The sequence below is a fragment of the Mustela erminea genome, chromosome 2 (genome assembly GCF_009829155.1).
Source record: "Mustela erminea isolate mMusErm1 chromosome 2, mMusErm1.Pri, whole genome shotgun sequence".
Classification (NCBI taxonomy): Eukaryota; Metazoa; Chordata; class Mammalia; order Carnivora; family Mustelidae; genus Mustela; species Mustela erminea.
Genome location: NC_045615.1, coordinates 153,664,579 through 153,687,967, shown reverse-complemented (window position 1 = coordinate 153,687,967; position 23,389 = coordinate 153,664,579). Strand labels below are relative to the sequence as shown.

General features: G+C 36.5%; 1 protein-coding gene across 2 annotated transcripts in view; it reads left to right on the top strand.

Moving 5' to 3' along the window:
* The window catches only part of SULT1B1 (sulfotransferase family 1B member 1), a 29,575-nt gene extending 6,765 nt beyond the window's left edge, over nt 1–22,810 (top strand). The window contains exons 2-8 of one of the 2 annotated variants that reach the window (XM_032334482.1): nt 949–1,135; nt 1,411–1,539; nt 11,456–11,553; nt 13,674–13,800; nt 14,417–14,511; nt 18,071–18,251; nt 22,581–22,810. In XM_032334482.1, coding sequence (XP_032190373.1) covers nt 988–1,135; nt 1,411–1,539; nt 11,456–11,553; nt 13,674–13,800; nt 14,417–14,511; nt 18,071–18,251; nt 22,581–22,693 — 891 coding nt within the window. In that variant the 5' untranslated portion in view covers nt 949–987 and the 3' untranslated portion in view covers nt 22,694–22,810. The remainder of the gene's footprint in view (nt 1–948; nt 1,136–1,410; nt 1,540–11,455; nt 11,554–13,673; nt 13,801–14,416; nt 14,512–18,070; nt 18,252–22,580) is intronic. The other variant, XM_032334483.1, reaches the window with a different exon arrangement.
* The last annotated feature ends 579 nt before the right edge of the window (nt 22,811–23,389 follow it).

Here is a 23,389-nt window from a genome sequence, read left to right as displayed (position 1 = left end):
AGAGAAGTTGAATCACTATGTTGTACACCTATGTTGAAATAATGTAACATTGTGTGTCAACTACACTCAAATAAAAAAAAGAAAAAGAAAAAGAAAATCTTAGAAGCAGGGAAAACAAATGTGTTATATGATGAAGTTCTAGAATATAGGTGAGGTTCGGTGGGCTGAGGTCCGGAGCCGATGACCAAGAAAGAATTCTTGAGACATCTTTGGTGCAAAATGGTGGTTTATTAAAGCACGGGGACAGGACCTATGGTTAGGAAGAGCTGCTGCCCTGGGGTTCTGAGGGGTGGTTGGTTATATACCCTGGGGGAAGTAAGGAAAACGGAGGTTTCAGTAGAACTTCCACAGGCTAAGGAGGAGCTACAGATACTGCATACCAGAGGCCTTGACAATAGGAAGGTCATTTTGCCCTCTAGCAAGGTATTAACATTACGATGGGAGGGAGATTCCTAAAGAATGTCACATATATCCCACCCAGGAGTGGTGGTGAAGGGAGGTTGCAAGTGTCAGCCTTTTGCTTTGTCCTCAGCGAGCCTTCTGGTCCCTCATCATTCTGTACAGAAGAACAAAAAAGACAGTGGATTTCCAAAAAGGAAAAATGACGTACAATGGAAGTGGAATGATGAATGGTAGTTTATTTTGCCTTGACTCCAGATAATTCTTAGCATATTTCTGTAAAATCTGATTTTCAATTCTAAGATGTGCAGTTTCATTTCTGTAAAAAAACTTCCAGTAAAGACCTTTGTGCTCCTTGTCACTGAGCCAGTTGCTGCTCTTGTAATCTACAACTTTATACCCACAAAAATGCCCTTTGTATTTAGATCTCCCCATGCTGAGTGTTAAAGGCCAATTTCACTCGCATTGAGTAACAGTGTCTTAAGAACAGCCGTAGTTATTCCGTTTCTGATTTTGATCTTCTTTATTTTCCCATGATTGGACTGTCAGAAAATATTCTATTAAGTATTTGTACAACCTGGTACCAAAATGATTTCCCCAAAAGATGTCCTCAGAAAAAATCTGAAGGTGATTCATGGCTATCCCATGACCTATGCTTTTGCAAACAACTGGGAAAGGATTGAGCAGTTCCAGAGCAGGCCAGAAGACATCGTGATAGCCACTTACCCCAAATCAGGTGAGTTTTGTGGACTGACAGAGGCATATCTGGCTTCAGTCTTTGTTTCCTTTCTACAAAATCATCTTCATCCTAAATAAAATTAATATTCCTATCAGCCAGTCTAGTCATATGCTTTTTGAGTATATTTAAAATGAGCATTTGGGACACAGAAAGGGAAATTGCAGAATTAAGTTTCTAATAGAATGTATTAAGATGGCAGACTACCTGTAGGGACTCCCCTCTCCCCCCTCATTCAAGTGATGCTTTCTAAAAATTGTTGCCTTTCACCGCAGGTACTACTTGGGCTAGTGAAATTGTGGACATGGTTCTAAATAATGGAGATGTTGAAAAATGTAAGAGGGATTTTATAACAGTTAAAGTGCCAATGTTGGAAATGGCCGTTCCTGGACTAAGAACTTCAGGTAATTTTAAACTACTAGGGAATTATAATTTTATAATATTATTATTTTTAAATTTTTTATTATTTTTTTTAAAATTCAAAACCAAATTTTCTTTTTAATTTAAATTTAGTTAGCCAACATATACTACATCATTATTTCTCGTTTTAGTGTTCAATGTTTCATTAGTTGCTTATAACACCCAGTGCTCATCATATCAGGTGTCCTCCTTAATGCCCATCATCCAATTACCCCATCCCCCCACATACCCCACCTCTAGAAAGCTGTTTGTTTCTCTGAGTCAAGAGCCTCTCATGGTTTGTCTCCCTCTCTGATTTCTTCCCATTCAGTTTTCTCTGCCTTCCCCTATCATCCTCTGTGCTGTATCTTATATTCTACATATGAATGAAACCATAGGATAATTGTCTTTCTCTGATTGACTTATTTTGTATAAGTGATAAAATTCTAGAACACAGGTGAGGTTCAGTGGGGTGAGGTCTGGAACCGATGACCAAGAAAGAATTCTTGGGACATCTTTGGTGCAGAATTCTCGAGACATCTTTGGTGCAAAATGGTGGTTTATTAAAGCACAGGGACAGGACCCGTGGGCAGGAAGAGCTGCAGCTGCCCCAGGTTGTGAGGGATGGCAAGCTATGTCCCCTGCGATTGGGGGAAGGTGAGGGAAAGGGAGGTTTCCATGGAGCTTTCATATGCTAAAGAGGGCCTACAGGGTGCCAGATACGGAGGTCTCTAGGCTTGATCAATGTTGTCTTTTGGCAAGCCATTAACATCAAGATAGTTGGGAGATTCCTGTCTTGCAAGATTGTGATCTCTCCAAGTTAACTGTTTGTTTCTCATTTATGGTGGTCAGGGGTGCCTGAGGAATGTTACACATATTACCGAGGGGAGCGGGTGGAGAGGGGGTGCAAGGTGCCAGCTTTTGCTTTGTCCTCAGCCAGCCTCCTACTCCCTCATCATAAGTACCAAGTGTTAACTGATTGCACCCCTGGAGCTCCTGACTGACTTATTTCACTTAGCATAATAGCATAATACCCTCCAGTTCTGTCCATGTCAATGTGAGTGGTAAGTATTCATCTTCTCAATGACTGAGTAATATTCCTTTGTATATATTAACTACATCTTTATCCATTCATCTGTTCAAAGACATCTCAGCTCCTTCCACAGTTTGGCTATTGTGGACATTGCTGCTATGAACATAAGGGTGCCCTTTTTTCACTACATCTGTATCTTTGGGGTAAATACCCAGTAGTGTAATTGCTGGGTGGTAGAGTAGTTCTATTTTTAACTTCTTGAGGAACCTCCAGAGTGGCTCTTCCAGCTTGAATTCCCACCAACAGCATAAGAGGTTTCCCCTTTCTCCACATCCTCTCCAACATTTGTTTTCCATGTCTTGGAATTCTCACTGGTGTAAAGTGGTATCACAATGTGGCTTTGATTTGTATTTCCCTGATGACAAGTGATGAGGAGCATTTTTTCAAGTGTCTATTGGCCACTTAGATGTCTTCTTTGGAGAAGTATCTGTTCATGTCTTCTGCCTGTTTCTTGACTGGATTATTTGTTTTTCAGGTGTTGAGTTTAAGAAGTTCTTTATAGATCTTGGATTCCATACCTTTGTCTGTGGTATCATTTGCAAATATCTTCTCCCATTCCATAGGTTGCCTTTTAGTTTTGTTGTCTATTTCTTTTGTCATTCAGAAGTGTTTTATTTTGATGGAGTCCCAATAGTTCATTTTTGCTTTTGTTTCCCTTGCCTTTAGACACATGTCTAGTAAAAAGTTGCTTGGCTGAGGCCACAGAGGTTACTGCCTATGTTCTCCTCTAGGATTTTTATGGATTCCTGTCTCATATTTAGGTCTTTCATCTATTTTGAGTTTATCTTTGTGTATGGTGTAAGAGAATGGTCCAGTTTTATTCTGCATGTCACTGTCCAATTTTCACAGCACCGTTATTGAAAAGACTGTCTTTTTTCCATTGGATATTCTTTCCTATTCTGTCGAAGATTAGTTGAATATAGAGTTGAGGGACCATTTCTGGGTTCCTTGTTCTGTTCCTTTGAACAATGTGTCTGTTTTTGTGCCAATACAAAGCTGTCTTAATGATCACAGCTTTGTAAGTTAGCTTGAAGTCAGGCATTGTGATGCCACCAGCTTTGGTTTTCTTTTTCAACATTCCTTTGGCTATTTTTATTCCTATGATCTTTTCTGGTTCTATATAAATTTTAGGTTTGTTTTAGCTCTGTGAAAAATGTCAATGGTATTTTGATAATGATTGCATTGAATATTGTTCTGGGCAGTATAAATATTTTCACAATATTTATTCTTCCAATCCACAAGCGTGGAATGTTTTTCCATTTCTTTTGTCTTCCTCAACTTCTTTCATAAGTGTTCTCTAGTTTCTAGAGTACAGATCCTTTACCTCTTTAGTTAGTTTTATTCCTAGGTATCTTATGATTTTTGGTGCAATTATAAATGGGATTGATTCCTTAATTTTTCTTTCTTCAGTCACATTGTTAGTGTATAGAAATGGAACTGATTTCTGTGCATTGATTTTGTACCCTGCCATGTTGCTGAATTCCATATGGGTTCTAGAAATTTGGGGCTGGAGTCTTTTGGGTTTTCCATATAGAGTATTATGAAATCTATGAAGAGTGATGTTTGACTTCTTTGCAAATTTGAATGTCTTTTATTTCTTTTTATTGTCTGATCGCTGAGGCTAGCTCTTCTAGTACTATGTTGAACAAAAGTGATGAGAGTGGGCATCCCTGTCATGTTCCTGACCTTAAGGGAAAAACTCTCAGTTTTCCCTCATTGAGAATCCTATTCATTGTGGGCTTTTCACAGATGGCTATTATGACACTGAGATATATTCCCTTTATTCCTATATTCTGAAGAGTTTTAATCAAAAAAGGATGCCTTTTCTGCATTATTTGAAAGGATCATATGGTTCTTAACTTTTCTTTTATTAACAATTAATGTGATCTAGCATGTTAACTGATTTGTCAATGTTGAACCACCCTTGAAATCCAGTAATAAATCCCACTGGTTATGATGAATATTCTTTTTAATGTACTGTTGGATCCTACTGGCTAGTATCTTGGTGAGAATTTTGGCATCCATGTTCATCAGAGGTATTGTTCTATAATTCTCTTTTTTGATGGGCTCTTTGCCTGGTTTGGAAATCAAGGCAATACTAGCCTCATAAAACAAGTTTGGAACTTTTCCTTCCATTTCTATTTTTGAGATATCCTCAGGAGAAGTAGGTATTATTTCTACTTTAGATGTTTGGTATAATTCCCCCAAGAAGCCATCTGGCTCTGGACTCTAGTTTTTTTGGAAGTTTTTGATTATTGCTCTAATTTCCTTGCTGTTTATTGCTCTGTTTTACTCATAATATGCTCTTAAAATTGTCTGTATTTTCTTGGTGTTAGTCTTGATCTCTCCCCTTTCATTCATGATTTTATTAATTTGCGTCATTTCTCTTTTCTTTTGGGTAAGTCTGGCCAGAGGTTTATTGATCTTATTAATTCTTTCAAAAAAACCACCTTCTAATTTCTTTGATCTGTTCTAGTATTCTTCTGGTTTCTATTTTGTTGGATTTCTGCTCTAATATTTATTATTTCTCTTCTGCTGAGTTTAGGTTTTATTTGCTGCTCTTTCTCCAGGTCCTTTAGGTGTAAGGTTAGCTTGTGTATTTGGGGTTTTTCTAAATTTTTGAGAGAGACTTGTATTGCCATTTACTTTCCTCTTAGGATTGCCTTTGCTGTATCCCAGAGGTTTTGAACTGATGTATTTTCATTCCTATTAGTTTCCATGAATTTTTTAACTTCTCATTTAATTTTCTGGGTGACCCATTCATTCTTTAGCAGGATTCTCTTTAAGCTTCAAGAGGAAATTCCAAATTTCCTCTTGTGATTGAGTTCAAATTTCAAAGCATCATGTTCTGAAAATATGCAGGGAATAATTTCAGTCTTTTGGTATCAGTTAGGACCTGATTTGTGACCCATTGTGTGATCTATTCTTGAGAAAGTTCCATGTGCACTGGAGAAGAATGAGTATTCTGTTGTTTTAGGATGGAATGTTCTATATATCTCTGTGAAGTCCGTCTGGTCCAGTGTTTAATTCAAAGACCTTGTTTCTTTATTGATCTTCTGTTTAGATGATCTATCTATTGCTGTGAGTGGGGTGTTGAAGTCCCTTACTATTAATGTATTATTATCAACGTGTATCTTTACTTTGGTTATTAATTGGCTTATATAATCGGTTCCTCCCATGTAAGGGACATAAATATTTACAATTGTTAGTTTTAGATCTTTGTGTTGGACAGACCCTTTAAATGTGATATAGTGTCCCTCTACCTCTCTTACTACAGTCTTTGGTTTAAAATCTAATTTGTCTGATATGAGGATTGCTACCCCAACTTTCTTTTAAGATCCATGAGTGTGGTAAATTGTTCTCCATCCCCTCACTTTCAGTCTGGAAGTGTATTTAGGTCTAAAATGAGTCTCTTGTACACAGTGTATGGATGGATTTTTTTTTTTAATCCAACCTGATACCCTGTCTTTTGATCAGAACATACATCCTAGACAAATCTGAAATGGTTGGAAAGCACAACAGAAAACCAAATAAAACCAAAACCAAAACAAACAAACAAAAAGAACATGGGGAGAGAGACTATAATCTCATAGGGTGGGCAAAGCCAAGTGATCTACATTTTCCTGATTGAATTTTGTTTGGTGTGTTAGAAGGCACTACATCTTAAAGTTAAAAAGACAGCAGAACTTGTGTGTGTGTGTGTGTGTAAAATTGAATAGAGTGAAACAAGACTAAAATGAAGCATATATCTATAAAATGTAGGTGTGAAAAATAAAAGTCAAAAAGTGACTTAGAAACATAAGTTGGTAAAATAAGAATCCAGTTAAATGGGAAAATGATTAAAAAAAAAAAAGAAATGGAAAAATTTAGACTGAAAGATAAACAAATAGTGAGAAAACACCAAGAGCTTAATATACTATTTTCCCCTGGCACTGGAATTTTACAGTCTTGTGGGATCCACAAACTTGTCCACCTATTCTTCCAGTTTGTCTTCTGGGGGAGGCCCTGCTATGATGTTTTTCAGGTGTCAGGTTGCCCAGGCAGAGTTGCCCCACCCCTTGTCAGGGGTCTGGGCTCAGTGTAAGCTGGTCCTTTGTGTCACTTTTGTTCCCCTGGAGGCTCTCTGCACCTCTATGGAAGATCAGAGTAAAAATGGCCATACCCAGATCTCTGACTCAGAGCTGAAAGATCGCATTCCCACTTCTTCAATAAACCCTCTGGGATAAATAGTTTTCACTTTTGCTTGTGCCAAACTCCACAGACCCTTGTGGTAGGATCCTACTGTAATTGTCCCTGGGGGAGTCCCAGGGACTCCTTTTGGAGCTACTGTCCTTTGGAACTGTCAGCTGTTGTGGGATCATGCATGTACCCTGCTCTGCTGCTTCCAGAACATGGCAGGGTGTCACCCTACTGTCCTTTCTGGGGCCTCCACAGCCCTGAGAGCTGTTGCCCAGTAGTGGGCACAGCCATTTCACCCCTCCCAGGGAATGGTAAATGGCTTATGGGTTCCAATCCTTTTCAGGGTGCTCAGGCAGAAAGTGGTCACCTGATTGTCCCCCATGGGGCTGAAAATCCCTTCTTGGGCTTGCTGACTGTAACCAGTTTCCCCTCCAATGCTTGGGTACCTGCTGGTTCAGGCACCCCTGTTTGTTCTGTCTCCTGGAATCCTGAGACCACAGTGACCTACCTAGAATTCTGCCCTTCTCATCCCCTGAGCCCCTTTCAGAAAGGATGTCTCACTGGAGTAGATTTGTAGGAGTTCTGATTTTGCCCTCCAGTGTTATCATCACTTTCCTATGGCCAACTTATAGAGACTCCTCCTCCCCTCCATTTATCTTCCAATATCTCCCCACAGATTTCATCACTCCACACCTCGCACCATGCAAAAAGCAGTTGCTTTTCTGCTTATAGAGTTTGAGATATATTTTCTTACATGTCAGGCTGAATTCATGGGTGTTCAGAAAGATTTGACAGGTATCCAACTAAATTCAAGGGACCAGATGGAACAAGGTCTCCTACTCTTCTGCTATCTTGTCTCTTCCCTATAATATTATTTATATAGCGTATTAATTATTGTATTTATTATTTACATTCAAAGATAATAGAGTCAATTTGGTAATATAAAGTGGAAGTTTGTAAGCAGTACAATCACCGAGATGTATAGAGAAACTGTAGTTTAATTCATTGTATATCCAGGTATGATGACCTAAGATGAAAGAGTTTTGTTGTAGAAAATAACTAAAAATTTGGTTAATAACTTAAGAAAAGTTCCTATCTTTTACTGACTTTTGTTGTATAGAATTTGGTAGATTAGATTAATAAATTTCTAATTTGGAACATCGCTGTAGTTAAATAAGTAAGGAAGTACCAACAACTCTCAAACATAAATTTATTATTAATACAATTTATATTTCATTCCACAAATATTTATTGAGTGCTTCCAAATTTTGCACTGTGGTATAGGTTAGATATAAAATGATTAGTAAATTCAACGCCTTACCCCCAAGGAGTTTATAGTAATATTGTGCCACTAAATAAGTAAATAAACCAATAATATGTGATTATTGGGCTCATGTATCCAAAGAATAGGGAGCAACAAATTGTTTACTTTAGATTGGATGTGTAGGGATATCTACTCGGAATTGAGATGTAGATTCATGCACATAGTTGGAGAAAACATATTTCATAAAGGTGAGCATTAGGTATATAGGCCTAGAAGCAGAAAAGACCTTGGTGTAGTCTAGGAACCAAACAACAACGAAAGGGGAAAAGTGAGATTTAAAAACAAACAAACAAAAAAACAACAGCAACAACAAATACCAAACAAACTGGAGACTAGACAGGGACAGATCATGTAGGGCTTATAGTTTTTAAGAACTACTCAGTGATCTAAGAGAAAATTAAGTGTATGGTGTCCTGTAGGCAAGGGAGAAGAATTCAAGAAGTGAATCCTTGCCTTCAAATCCTGCTGGAAACTGGGGTAGGGAGATGGAAGTATGGTGATGAATGTTTTTATCAGTTTAAGGAGCAGAATCCAAATTCCCTACCCTACCAGAGCTCGTTACTTCCATAGGCAGAGAAGAACCAACTGAGAGGGTATCATTCTTTCTATGTAGTTGCCTGAAGTCAGTGCAAATGATGAATCTTGGAGCTAAAATAATTATTCTGGGACAAGCAAACAAAGTGAGTGCAAGAATAAGACTCCAGAGTCATAAAAAAGTAAGGAAATGAAAATTTGATAGAATCAAAGTAGCATCACCAGAGAGTAAATGAGTTTCAGCAGGTAAAAGAGGGTAAATTGTCACTCAGATTCACTCTGGAAATTAAATATGAATGTGTATTATATCATTTCATATCCCTAACATTCATATTTGTGCAGTAAAGTGTTCATTAAAGACCTTACATAGCAAAACAATTACAACCTAGAGTCTGAGGAAGCTTTCAATGAAGTTGAGGGAGTGAAGGGGAACAAAAGATAAGGGGAAAAATTCATTTAAAAAAATGTAAAATTTCATGTCATGGGCATTGAGGAATATTGAGTTGTGGAAGACGATGATTGCTCATTTCTATATGCTAGATGAAGTGGCTCTAGTTGCCAGATTAGTAGTTGCATAGTAAAATATTTGGTGGAATTTTATAGGTATGTAATTAATGTTTCCAGATAGAACCCAAGATACTCAATTAAATTTGAATTTCAGATAAATAACTATTTTATTTAACCCAAGTACATCCCAAATATTGCATGGAAGATATTCACACTAAAAGGTATCTGTTACCCGAAATTCAAATTTAACTAGCATCCTTGACCTTTATTTCCTAAATTAGTCAGCTCTATCCACATTAAAATTAAGAGATTCTTTCTAATACAACTGCATGCTAATACAACTATGTGCTGTGCATTGTTCTCTACAGAACATCCAAAATGAGCTACATCCTGGCTCTTGTGGAATCTCCATTCTAAGTGCTGGCAGTGAGGTGGGGAAGAAGCATGGGAACTGACAACAAATAAATAAACAAGTAAATAGACTGTAACAGAAGTAAACATTATATAGAACATTTTATTTTATTTATTTATTTTAAAAAGATTTATTTTAAAAAGATTTTATTTATTTAGAGAGAAACACAGCGAGAGGGAACACATCAGGGGTAGTGGGAGAGAGAGAAGCAGGCCTCCCACTGAGCAGGGAGCCCGAAGCGGGGCTCTATCCCAGGACATTAGGATCATGACCTGAGCTGAAGGCAGACTCAACAACTGAGCCACCTAGAGGCCCCTAGAACATTTTGAAAGGGTATTTTAATAGAGATTGAGTGGCTTTTTAGCATATGTAATAACTGTCTGTAAACAAATGGAGCATAAGATTATTTCGAATGAGTGAGTCAGATGCAATTTTGAGCAGGTGTGCCTTTGTATGCAAAAGGTGGGAAGATATGTAAGGTTAACAGGTAATCTAGAGCTGAGACTGGATATAAGTCATATTGAGGAGATAATGCATAGGATTCCAAGATTTATTGGATACGAAATCTGAAAGAGATATTAAGTGATGATGTATGTCAACACTTAATGTGTTGTGATGTATGATGTCATATAGAATATGACATCATTAAAAGATATATTTGGGATGTAATAAAGGCCACTGAGTACCTTAAAAGAATAGTTAAATTAAAAGGGTTTGCTCCATTTACAACAATGTGGTTGGAACTAGAGGGTATTATGCTGAGCAAAATAAGTCAATCAGAGAAAGACAATTATCATATGATCTCTCTGGTATGAGGAAGTTGAGAAGGAGAGTGGAGGGATTGGGGGGTAGGGAAGGAAAAAAGAAACAGATGGGATCTGGAGGAAGACTCTTAATCTTACAAAACAAACTGAAGGTTGCTGGGGGAAAGGGGAGTATGGAGAGGGTGGTTGGGTTATGACAGTTGGGGATGGTACGTGATATGGTGAGTGCTGTGGAGTGTGTAAGTCTGATGATTTGCAGACCTATACCCCTGGGGCAAATAAGATACTATATGTTAATAAAAGTAATTTAAAAAAAAATAAAGGTTGGCTCCACTATTCCTAGTCTATGTCAGGAATTCTGAATGTACCTCCATCCCAAAAGTGCCTCCAGACTGACCAAGTTACTTATTTCTGAGATCCAGGCCCCTGGGAACATCCTGCGTCTGACTAGACAAAATAAGTGGATATTTTCCGTCTCAGGGAAGTTGACATACCCCTTATCCAATGACTTGATTTGAAACCAAATTCTGCCACATATTAGTTGTTTGCCTTTGGTGAGTTCAGCTAACACCTAAATGATACAGAATATTTTCATTTTGCACGTATGTACATATGACTCATAGAGGAAATAATGAAAAAAGGCAGGTGTAACAGCAATGCTCTACAGACATGACACCGTCTCTACCGTAAGAGCAAGTGCAAAACAATAGCTGATATGAGAATTGGTAGCTATCCATATCTCTTTGAGAAACAGAAACTATTTTCATAATTATTTATAATAATGCAAGCAATGATAAAACTCCAAATTGCTAACACTGATATTATTACTTCTCATTTTGGAGATGGAAAAAGTGAAACACAGAGACTAGCATACTTTCCAATGTCACAATGAGTAAGCAACAGACTTAGGATTTGAACCCAAGGAGGCTAACCTCACCACTATGCTCTTAACCATTATGCAATTTTGCCTGATAATACCTGTGATTGATTTAAAATTTAGCTGCATTGTATACTTCTCAAAAATATTTTAAAATGTCAGAGAAAATCAGGAAATGCTGGCTCCTTGAAGACTCTAATGTATCTATATATTAAACTAAAATTTTCCCAGGAGTAGAACAATTAGGAAAGACTCCATCACCGCGGCTTGTGAAGACGCATCTACCGATTGATCTCCTTCCTAAGTCTTTCTGGGGGAACAACTGCAAGGTACATTCCACACTGCAAGTCATTTCTTTAATGTGACCCTATCCCTTTAGTCCTGCACATAATAAGCAATTGCTCAAATATTTTGTTTGATACCATGAGAACTGAATTACATGAGAAAGTATTTCCATTAAAAATGGATGTATTTCAGTCTAAATCTTCATAATCAAGTTTGTCAAAGGTATGTGGCAACAGGATCCCCATCTCAGCACAGCATTGCTGCTACCATGCCCCAGCTTCCCCAGATACGCTGGCCGCCTCTGAAAACTCAACCTAAGAATGTCAGTTCATGTCCCGTTATTTGACAAAACTCTCCAGTGAAACCTTTGTGTCTGGATATTTGCTTCTAGGAACTTCTGAATTTGAAATTCAAGTTCTTCAGTATTTTGTGGGGCTAGTCTAATTTTCTATTTCAACTTAACTGAATTTTGCTAGTTTGTGATGGGTGAGGAATTCTAAGGTGTGGAATTTTGCAATGAAAAGTGTTTCATAATTCTCTTCCTTTTAAAAAAGATTTTATTTATTTATTTGAGTGAGAGGCACCAAAGTGAGAGGAAGAAGCAAAATCCCTGCTGAACAGGGGATCTGATACAGGGCTCTATCCCAGGACCCTGGGATCATGACCTGAGATGAAGGCAGATGCTTAACTGACTGAGCCTTCCAGGCACCCCCATACTTCTCTTCTTATTCTTTCTTTGAACAGACTGTATTTTTTATAGCAATTTTATTTTTAGAGCAATTTTAGGTTCACAGCAAAATTGAGTGGAAGACAAAGAGATTTCCCAAATGTCCCCTGCCCCTACACATGCATACCTATTATCACTATGCCCCACCAGAGTGGTACATTGTTACAACCGATCAACCCGCATTGACACATCATAATCACCTAAAATTTATAGCTTACATTAGGGTTCCCTCTTGGTGTTGTACATTCAACGGATTTGGACAAATGTATAATGACATATATATATCATTACAGTTTCCTACAGCATACTTCTGCTGCCCTAAAAATCTTCTGTTCTCCACCTATTCAACCTCCTCTCCTCCCAGCTTGGCAACCACTGATCTCTTTTATTGACTCCATAGTTTTCATGGAGGCAACGAAAATACATACACCTTCTTATGAATAGAAATCTAACTGTATGACCTTTTCCAAAAGGCAGAAGGCATAATCTTATGGTATGTAAGTTTTTCAAATTGCATTCCTTCACATAGTAGTATGCATTTGAGGTTCTTCTATGTCTTTTCATGGCTTGATAGCTCATTTCATTTTATATTCCATTGTCTGGATGTATCCCAGTTTATTCATTCACCTACTGAAGCACATCTTGTTTCCTTCCACATTTTGGAAATTATGAATAAAGCTGCTCTATATATCCACTAGCAGTTTTTTGTGTGGACCTTATTTTTTAACTTTGGATAAACACCAAGCAGTGTGATTGCTGGATTGTAGGTAGAACGATCTATAGTGGTGTAAGAATTGCCAAAGAGTCTTCCAAAATATCAGTACCATTTTTGCAATCCCATCAGCAATGAATGAGAGCTCCTGCTGCTCAACACCTCACCAGGATTTGGCGTCAGTTTTCTGGATATTGGTCATTCTGATAAGTACAGAGTGGTGTCTCATTGTTGCTTTAATTTTCACTTCCCTGATGACATGTGATATCGAGCATCTTTTCATACTCATTATAATTTTTTTTGAAGATTTTATTTATTTATTTGATAGACAGAGATCACAAGTAGGCAGAGAGGCAGGCGGAGAGAGAGGAGGAAGCAGGGTCCCTGCTGAGCAGAGAGCCCGATGTGGGGCTCAATCCCAGGACCCTGGGATCATGACCTGAGGCGAAGGTAGAGGTTTTAATCCACTGAGCCACCCAGGTGCCCCCATACTCATTATAATTTTAACGGCTATAAGATTTGTTGTGAAACCTCCTGTTTTTTGTTTGTTTGTTTTTTTATATTGGTTATGTGTCTTCTTTTTTTTAGTTTCTCTAGATGTTTATGGAGTATGTTCATTTTTTAAGAAAGAAACAGCTTGTTGTTTTGTTATTTTTCTCTGATTTTTCCTGTTTTTAAGTTCATGGATTTCAAATCCATGTGATTTTCTTCTTTTTTCCCTGCAGATGATTTATCTGGCTCGAAATGCCAAGGATGTTGCAGTCTCATATTACCATTTCGACTTAATGAATAATTTGGAACCTGTCCCTGGTCCCTGGGAAGAGTATCTAGAGAGATTCATGACTGGAAATGGTGGGTAGGCCTGGGCTTGAAAGTAATAAGCACTTTTCCTTTTTAATACCACTAATAACTATTTCTGGTATGACTTTTCCTATCAAAACATTTGCTCTTTGAGGCCAGTAAAAAGTACATTTAAATAGCATTAAAAAATTAGATCAACTGTATTTAATATTTTACTATGACATCAATATATAAATTCGGTATTTAACATTGGCTTGATGAAAATATTCTTAAATGTTTTTTCAGTTGCTAGAAATCCATTCTCAGTTCCAGTTACAATGGAAATCCTTTAATTTACCCAAATCTTTAGTTAGATCTTTTATATACCTGTTTATAGTATTTAGATAGTTAATATGAGTATTTAGTAGAATGGTTTCCTACTATGTGAGGCTAAGTAAAACCCATATGGAGGCCAAAGTATTTTCAGTTCAAATGCTTCCTTTTTACTTTATGTTTTTTAATCTGACTGTATAGCCATAAATGGCTAATTATATATTTTTATTTGGCCTTATATATTCTGTTCCCTTGATTACAATTCCACAAAATGTTTGTATAATTGACTTATTGTTTAGAAACAAAACTTCAATTTGATGAATGCTTAATAGTAATAGACTTTCTCTGGTTTTAGTGGCTTATGGTTCCTGGTTTAATCATGTTAAGAGCTGGTGGAAGAAAAAGGAAGAACACCCAATACTTTTCTTGTACTATGAAGATATGAAAGAGGTAAAATGGTAGAAATTCATTCTGGATAATTTCCCCCATTACATTCTAGGTTAAAGGGTTAATATATATTTTCAGCTTAATCTATGGAATAAAGAAAAAAAAATGATGTGATTATTGTCCTCTTCTCCATGCCTGCTTACCCAAATCTTGCTAAGATTATGAGTTACTTCTTTTTTTTTAATCTTTATTTTTTAATTTTTTATTTTTTTATAAACATATAATGTATTTTTATCCTCAGGAGTACAGGTCTGTGAATCGCCAGGTTTATACACTTCACAGCACTCACCATAACACATACCCTCCCCAGGGTCCATAACCCCAGCCCCCTCTCCCAATCCCCCTCCCCCCAGCAACTCTCAGTTTGTTTTGTGAAATTAAGAGTCACTTATGGTTTGTCTCCCTCACGATCCCATCTTGTTTCATTGATTCTTCTCCTACCCACTTAAGCCCCCATGTTGCATCTCCACTTCCTCATATCAGGGAGATCATATGATATTTGTCTTTCTCCAATTGACTTATTTCACTAAGCATGGTACCCTCTAGTTCCATCCACATCGTCGCAAATGGCAAGATTTCATTTCTTTTGATGGCTGCATAGTATTCCATTCTGTGTGTGTGTGTGTGTGTGTATGTATGTATATACATATGTACATATATACATGTATATATACCACATCTTCTTTATCCATTCATCTGTTGATAGACATCTAGGTTCTTTCCATAGTTGGGCTATTGTAGACATTGCTGCTATAAACATTCGGGTGCGCGTGCCCCTTCGGATCACTACGTTTGTATCTTTAGGGTAAATACCCAGTAGTGTAATTACTGGGTCATAGGGTAGTCCTATTTTCATCTTTTTGAGGAACCTCCATGCTGTTTTCCAGAGTGGTTAGTGACTTCTAATGGTGAAATCCATGACATTTTTACCTTCTTATACTTTTTAACCATTGTGTTTATTGTGAGCACCTTCTCTTGCTGAAACTCTTTCCTACATTTATTTGGTAGGTTATCACATTCTCCTGGCTTTCCTGTAGATCTCCATCTGTCATTTAGTCAGCTTTCTTTGTAAGCTGTTTGCTATATTTTGTGATGTTAGCCATGCCTACTATTGCCAAAACTCTTCATGTGCTAATGACTCCCCTAAACTCCATTTTAACTTCTACCCTAATTCAGACCCATGCTTTTATTAAAATGACTCTTAAATTGAACACATTCAAAACTAAACTCATCTTGTCTCTATCTTTCCAACATTTAATCCTTTTCTTTTTTTATTCTCTCTTTGGTTAATGATGTCATTTGCCTATTAATTTTCTTTTTTTTCTGTAAATTTTTATTTAAATTCCAGTTAGTTGGCATGCAGTGTTATACTGGTTTCAGGTGTAGAATTTAGTGACTCATCACTTACATGCATGTCTATTAATTTTCAAAGTTTGAAAATACATTGTTCTCATTGACTTCCATATAGTGTATATGGTTTCACCGTATTGTGCACATCCCATTGTTTCACATGCCCTACCTATTATAACTCAAATCCCTCTCCTTTACCCTTTACTATCTCCCTTATAGTCTGGGAACTCATAAGAATTCATTTAGTCTACTGTGTGAGCTACAATCAGTTCAAATACTGCTGCAAGGCTCCAGGTCTAGTCTGAGGCCATTTTACCCAAATTAGGCAAACACACACACACACACACATTATATGTGGAAACCAAGTTCCTCTATTTTAAAAAGCTTGGAGTTACAAATGAGGATACATTTTAAACTTTTAGATTCATGATGAAAGGTACAATATGTATCATTCTTGTAACTATATTCACAGCACAGAATATAACACCTTACACACACATAGGGGCTCTTAGAATCACTTGTATGAATAATTGATTGTTTCAATGAATAGATAAATGAATAAGCAATAATAACATCTTAGAGACATCAGTCTTCCTTCGCATATCAAAAACCACACCCCATGTAAAATTTCCTTTGATCCAAGTATCTCTAAGAAAACCCCAGGGTATTCTCACATCTTAACAAAAAGAGTCCTCTGAATTTTTCTGCTCTGCCTAGGCTCCCACCTTCCATCACACTTGTTTGCAACCCATAAAGAATCTATCCTCAAAACTTTACTATTGCCCATTTATACTGGGCTTGAGGCAGTTAATTTCCAATTTTCAGGCAATATGCAGCTGTGAAACTGAGGTGGTTTTATGAAAAACACCTAAAAAGTGGGAATATCCCTTGAGTATTTACCACAGTATTGCCAGAATTTCCCTTGTAAGGAACTCCCTGCCAAAACATACACATGTGTATACGTGAGCACACATCTGCAAGTTAGTGACATATCACTAAATGTTGTGGCTTCCTTGTATAAGATATAAAGTCCAAGTCCTTAAGTGGGACATACAAGGATTCTCTCATTTTTACCTCAATTTATCTTTCCAACTTTATAGTCTCTCTTATTCCTATGAATAACTCAAACCTAACTTCAACCACTTTGCTTTTTATTCCCTCCCTTCAAAATACTATGAGACCCTATACTGCCAAGCATTTTGACTATTTTTCCTACTGGAAATTCACTCTCCAATATCTCAGCAGACTACACATCATGGTAAATTCTGACTCATGTTTTTCAACTTAGTGTAGATTTCACCTTCTCAAAATATTTCTATATTTTCCATATAAAATTTAGTTTAGCTTCCTAAAAGTTGCAAATATTAAGTTTATATCATTAGAATCTGGAAAATGATTGATTCTTGGAATTTGCTCTTTCTATCCCCAATAATTAATGAATAACTTAATGTATCTTCATTGGAGTTTTGTTTTGTTTTAAGATCTTATTTATTTATTTATTTATTTGGGAGAGAGAGAGAATGAGTATGGTCAGGGGACAGGGAGAGAGAGAGGGAGAGAGCCTGAAGCAGACTCCTCACTGAGTGTGGAGCCTGACTTGGAGCTCAATCTCATGATCCTGAGGTCATGACTGAGTTGAAACCAAGAGTTGGATGTTCAAGTGACTGCATGGCCCAGGTGCTCCTGGAGCTTATTTTTAATAATTTATGTTCTGGCAAGGTCTAAGATAAGTAATCTATGGCAAACATACTTGAAGTTGTTCAGAAATTTATTATTTTTGTTTTGAAATGTTATTAAAAACAAGAAAAGAATTTTGATTAGAAAAAAATTAATAAAGGCAGGATGAATAAAGACATACTTGGTCCCTAAATATTTACTGTTCAAATCTGATTACAACCTGAGCTTAAAATAGGTGTTATTTTTTCCTCCAAATATTAATATTTAGTCCAAGCTTTATTTGTATTGTACTTTTAATATAAGTTAAAAATATGAAATTTAGGAGAAATAAAATATTTCATCTCTTTTTGCCAAAGATAAATTATTGATTTTTTCATTTTTATGATTAATTAAAATAAATAACCCAACAAAATACAGATTGACTATTCAGTACCAACATTTAAGAAAACGGATTATAAATATTATAGTTTTCACATTATGTTAATGATGTTTTTGCTTGCCATTATCTTGGGTATGTCTCTTTAACCACTAATAGAATCCGAAGCGGGAAGTTAAGAAGATTGCTAGATTTCTGGAGAAGAATTTGAATGATGAGATCTTAGATAAGATCGTCCATCATACCTCATTTGAAATGATGAAGGATAACCCGCTGGTGAATTATACACATCTACCAAGTACAGTGATGGATCATAGCAAGTCCTCTTTTATGCGTAAAGGTAAATATTTTGCTGAGTTTAATTACCCTTTTCACTTTCTTGTGAATTACTCTAAAAGGAGGTGTAATGATCTCGAACAAGTTACTTAGCCAGTTTTGTCACCAATTTCTTCATCTGTAATGTAAGGACACTAAAAGACCTACCATAAATGTTACTGAACTAGATTAGAAATTACTAAAGGAAATAATAAACTCTAAACCCATGTTTATACCACTATAAACCTGGTATCTATAAATACCAGAATACCTTGGGTATTTGATGTATATTTCTTCTGCTATTTACTGTGCTACTAAATGGGAGTAGTTTTGTCAATTCTGATGAGTCATTCCAAAATTGTTATTTCTGTATCTTAAATCTTTGCCTAAATAGGCATAGGCCTCCCTCTTCTTAGTAATAAATTAATGTCACTTAATACAGGTCCATCTACTTTAAAATCTCCATATGACTTAGAAAACGTGGTCATGGGCACCTGGGTGGCTCAGTGGGTTAAGCCTCTGTCTTCAGCTCAGGTCATGATCTCAGGGTCCTGGGATTGAAGCCCGAATCAGGCTCTCTGCTCAGCAGGGAGCCTGCTTCCCCTGTCTGTCTCTGCCTGCCTCTCTGCCTACTTGTGGCCTCTCTTTCTGTCAAATAAATAAATAAAATCTTAAAAAAAAAAAAAAAGAAAAGAAAACAGTGGACACTTTGTTAAGGATTCACAAGGAGAAAGGACTTTTCTTTACCCTCTCGGAAGATTTTGCTCCCTAAAATTACTGTCTGAATTATAAGAAACATGGAATCCAAATTAAACATAAAAAGACTACAGTAGAGGAATATGGCATTTGCTATTGATTCCACTGAAGCAAATCCTGCGTATTATGGCTAATTGTATATTATTTGTGTCAAAAATATTTTATTAATGATAGAAATAATACATTTAGCAAATTATTAACTTAAATTTGAGACGCTATCCACCTAATAATGTCATCTTCTGTTGTCAAAATTCTTTACTGAAGTAGAAATGAATGGGTAGAATTTCAACTGGCATGCTAGGAAATAAACATAACTCTAGAAATGTACTGTTCATATGAATATATGGCTGAAAACCCTTGATTTTCAAAGAGTTATATGGTTAAATTTTTTCTAAAACATTTTTCTGAATTACTTATCAAAATAGCAAATAGTCCTGGTGTTTTCAAATTTTTTTTTTTTTCAAAAACATTACATTTAACTTTTCAAAACTAACCTCTGGTATAAGAAGGCAAAGTAAATTTTTCATTGTAAATGGTGTCTAAACAAAGTCTGATGCTCACATAAACACACTTTGTTGATGGAGAAAAATCAGGGAAAAAACCCAAACCTCATAACTATACAAGGCAAATTTCTCACTTTGTCAGATTATCTGAACGTAACTTCCAGGAGGGTTTTATTTCCAGTCACATAAAAACTGATACCACCCCATGATACCTTATTAGGGTTAAAGGTAATTAAGTAAGTTTAGTATCTCAAGTCTGTAGTTTCTCTAACTTCAAGTAGAAAAGACTGCATGCTAGTCTCATAATGGAGATGGTCTTTACATCCCCTCTGGAAGTGATTAAAAAAAAAAAAAAGACAAAAAAACCCCTTTGTGGTCAGATTGATCTGGGGTTTAAGCAGGCTTTGCCATTCCCTGAATCTATGACTTTGAATACATTTAATCAATCTGCCAAAGGTCTAGTTACATCATGGAAAATATGGAGAAAGTAATAAGATCTGTGACATAGGTTTTAGGGGAGGATTATGGTAAATGATGTATAAGCATTCGAAATATTTTTTTTTCTGACTGTAAATTACACATTAAAAAGTACCACATCTGGGGTGCCTGGGTGGCTCAGTGGGTTAAAGCCTCTGCCTTCAGCTCAGGTCAAGATCCCAGGGTCCTGGGATTGAGCCCCACGTCGGGCCCTCTGCTCAGCAGGGAGCCTGTTTCCCTTCTTCTCTCTCTGCCTGCCTCTCTGCCTACTTGTGATCTGTCTGCCAAATAAATAAATAAATAATCTAAAAAAAAAGAAGAAAAAAGTACCACATCTTTTTAGTCTAAATAGTTCAAGATATGTTTACTCATTTATTCATTCATGCCCTCAACAAACATTTAAAAAATACCCATTTATTCATTCATTCATGTTTAGGAAACACTCTTCATGAACACCTGTATGTAGCACATATTCTCTAGAACATGCAAAGATGAATGACACATGCATTTGCTTTAAGAAGCTCATAATGTAATGCAAGAGGCATGCATGTGAATGGATTCTAAACAGGGTCCAGGGTGACTATGAACAAAGTACTGGGTATACTCAGTCTTGGGGGATGCCATGTTGGTTAAATCAATGTCACAATTTAATCACACAATAGTAAAAGTAGGGAGAGATCAGATGATGTCCAGTGGTTATACTTATGTCCCAAATTGCAACAAAACATAAAAATCTTGACTTTTGCCAGCATTTACTTCATCAAAATTTTTTTATACTTCTCTCTTAGTGAAGCAAATGTGTTTGTGTTTATTACATAATTAATACTCAAAATAGAAAATAATTAGAATACTTGATATATGACTCCTTATTTTTTATTTTTTGCTTTTTGTTTTTAATGACATTTTTACAGATGGGCTATTCCAAATATACACTACTTTCACATTTCATAGAGCTCTTACCATCCAGTGAACAGAGAACAAAGTATAGTAACCATAACAAACATTGTTTATAGGAATGTTTTTCATTGAAAATTTTGAAATCTTCACCCAGCCGCCATGGGTTAATGTAGCTTTAATTTAACAGGATATATTTAATATTTCATAAAATAACAAAGCCAATGTTTATCTCCAAGCACATTTATGGTATAAGAATTTATTTTTCAGATAAATATTTGTAACCATCCAAGGATAAGAAACTAAATGCAAATTTGTTCCCCAAACTTTTGCTGTTGTAAAGATGGCTCAGAAAGGTCAAACGTTTAACTTTAAATGCTATTCTTCTCATCCAAAATGCTAATACAGTATAAGACTAGTGAACTCAGGGAAAATGGTATCCTTTAAGTGTCATACCATCTTTGTTAATAAATTCATAGGAAATGGTACTTATCAACTTTCTAGTTCATGGATTGTTTGTGTTGATGACCAGTTCTTTATATAGTTTCCCAAACTAATTCATGAAATGAAATCTGCCCCGACCTTTGATTGAATGTTCAGTAGTAACCCTATGACCCATGACAAGCAGAAACACTAAAACAACCTATTTCAGGAAACTATTGTATGGTCCATAAATTTAGACAGGAAAATTAACCCTTTTCAGAATGTATCTTTAAGTCTGTCAAAATCATAATGATACATAATGAGACATTTCACAGCTGTCAGAATGGCTAGTATCAAAAGGATAGGAAATAACAAATGTTGGCAAGGATGCGGAGAAAAGGAAACAGTTGTGTTCTGCTGGTGGGGTGTAAATTGGTACAGTCACTGTGGAAAACATGGAAGTTCCCCAGAAAATTAAAAATGAAGTAGTGTATAATCCAGCAATCCACTACTAGGTAACGAAGTGAAAACACTAATTCAAAAAGATATATGCCCCGCTGTGTTCACTATAACATTATTTACAATGGGCACAATACGGAAGCAACCCAAATGACCATCAATAGATAAATGTGGTATATTCATACAAGGGCATACTACTTGCCATAAAAAATATATAAGTAAAACAAAATCTTGCCATTTGCAGCAATATGGATGGACTTGGAGGTTATTGTGCTAAGTGAAAGAAGTCAGACAGAGAAAGACAAATATCATACAATTTCGCTTATATGTGGAATCTAAAAAAAATAAAACGAAACAGAAACAGACTCTTAAATACAAAGAACAAACTGATGATTGCCAGAGGGGAGAGGGATGGAGGAATAGGTGAAATAAGTGAAGGGGATTAAGAGGAGCAAACTTCTAGTTATAAAATAGATGAGTCATGAGGGTATAGAGCACAACATAAGGAATATAGTCAATAATATTATAATAACAGATGACATCTCCACTTATGGTGATCATTTCTTAATGGATATAAGTGTCAACCTTCTATGCTGTATCATGGAAGCAAATATAATACTGTATGTCAATTACATTTCTAAAAAAAAGTCAGATTCTATTTAGCTCTAAATCACATTTCTAGATGGCAGGAATGACCAGTGAAGGAGAAATGGCATTTTAAATTATTCAAATACAGGGAAAGTCTTTCTTTAACTCTTTGCACCCTTTCTTTTGGTATGCATGCTATTTTTTTCATAATGGAAATACATTATTCCTTCACATGTTTTCTTTTTTATTTTTAGGGACTACAGGTGACTGGAAAAATTACTTCACAGTGGCCCAAAATGAGAAATTTGATATCATTTACAAGAAGGAAATGTCTGGAACTGAGCTTCAGTTCCGCACAGAGATTTAAAGAGCCTACGTGACCAATCTGGATAAGAATGGAGCTGTAATTTGTTTAAAGGGGGGCAGTTATGACCTGACTTGGGCAATCGAATCAATTTATAAAGGAGAAAATGTGCTTTTAAAACAGATTTGTGTGTGTGTGTGTCATCAATCAGGGCTCAGTTTTGCTCCTGACTCTGAGTTTCCAAAGTCCCGAAATTTAGGGCCAGTTGTTATGTTTTTGTAGGATATTCCTGCCTTTTCCTAGACTAGCATGGACAACAGTGAGGGTACTTATCCTACTCAGCCTTTGTGAGTTATGGCTTAGAATGAAGTTCCCCTCCCTATTAACATGGTCCAAGAAATGTTATTTGCACACTGACACTACATTGTCTAGCTCTGCCCCAATTCCCTTTGGTGAAAACTTGACCCAGGACTCTCTGTTCCACTGTTGTCTTCCGGGTCTCAAGTTGTTCCCTGAGTCATCACTTGTCTTATCACAGTGGCACTATTTGGATAACACAGCTCGTGTCCTTGATACTGGGGTTCAGGTTCTGGAAATGTTGTTCCTATACCTAATTTCTTAGCATCCAAAATTTCAATTGCTGAGCATCTAATTTCTGGGTCTCCACAGATGAAAGGTCTATCTACATTGGTCTCCCTAAGTTTCTCCCATGGGGCTGCCGCTCTGCTCTGAGAGCCTGGACTGAGGCTGCAACTTGCT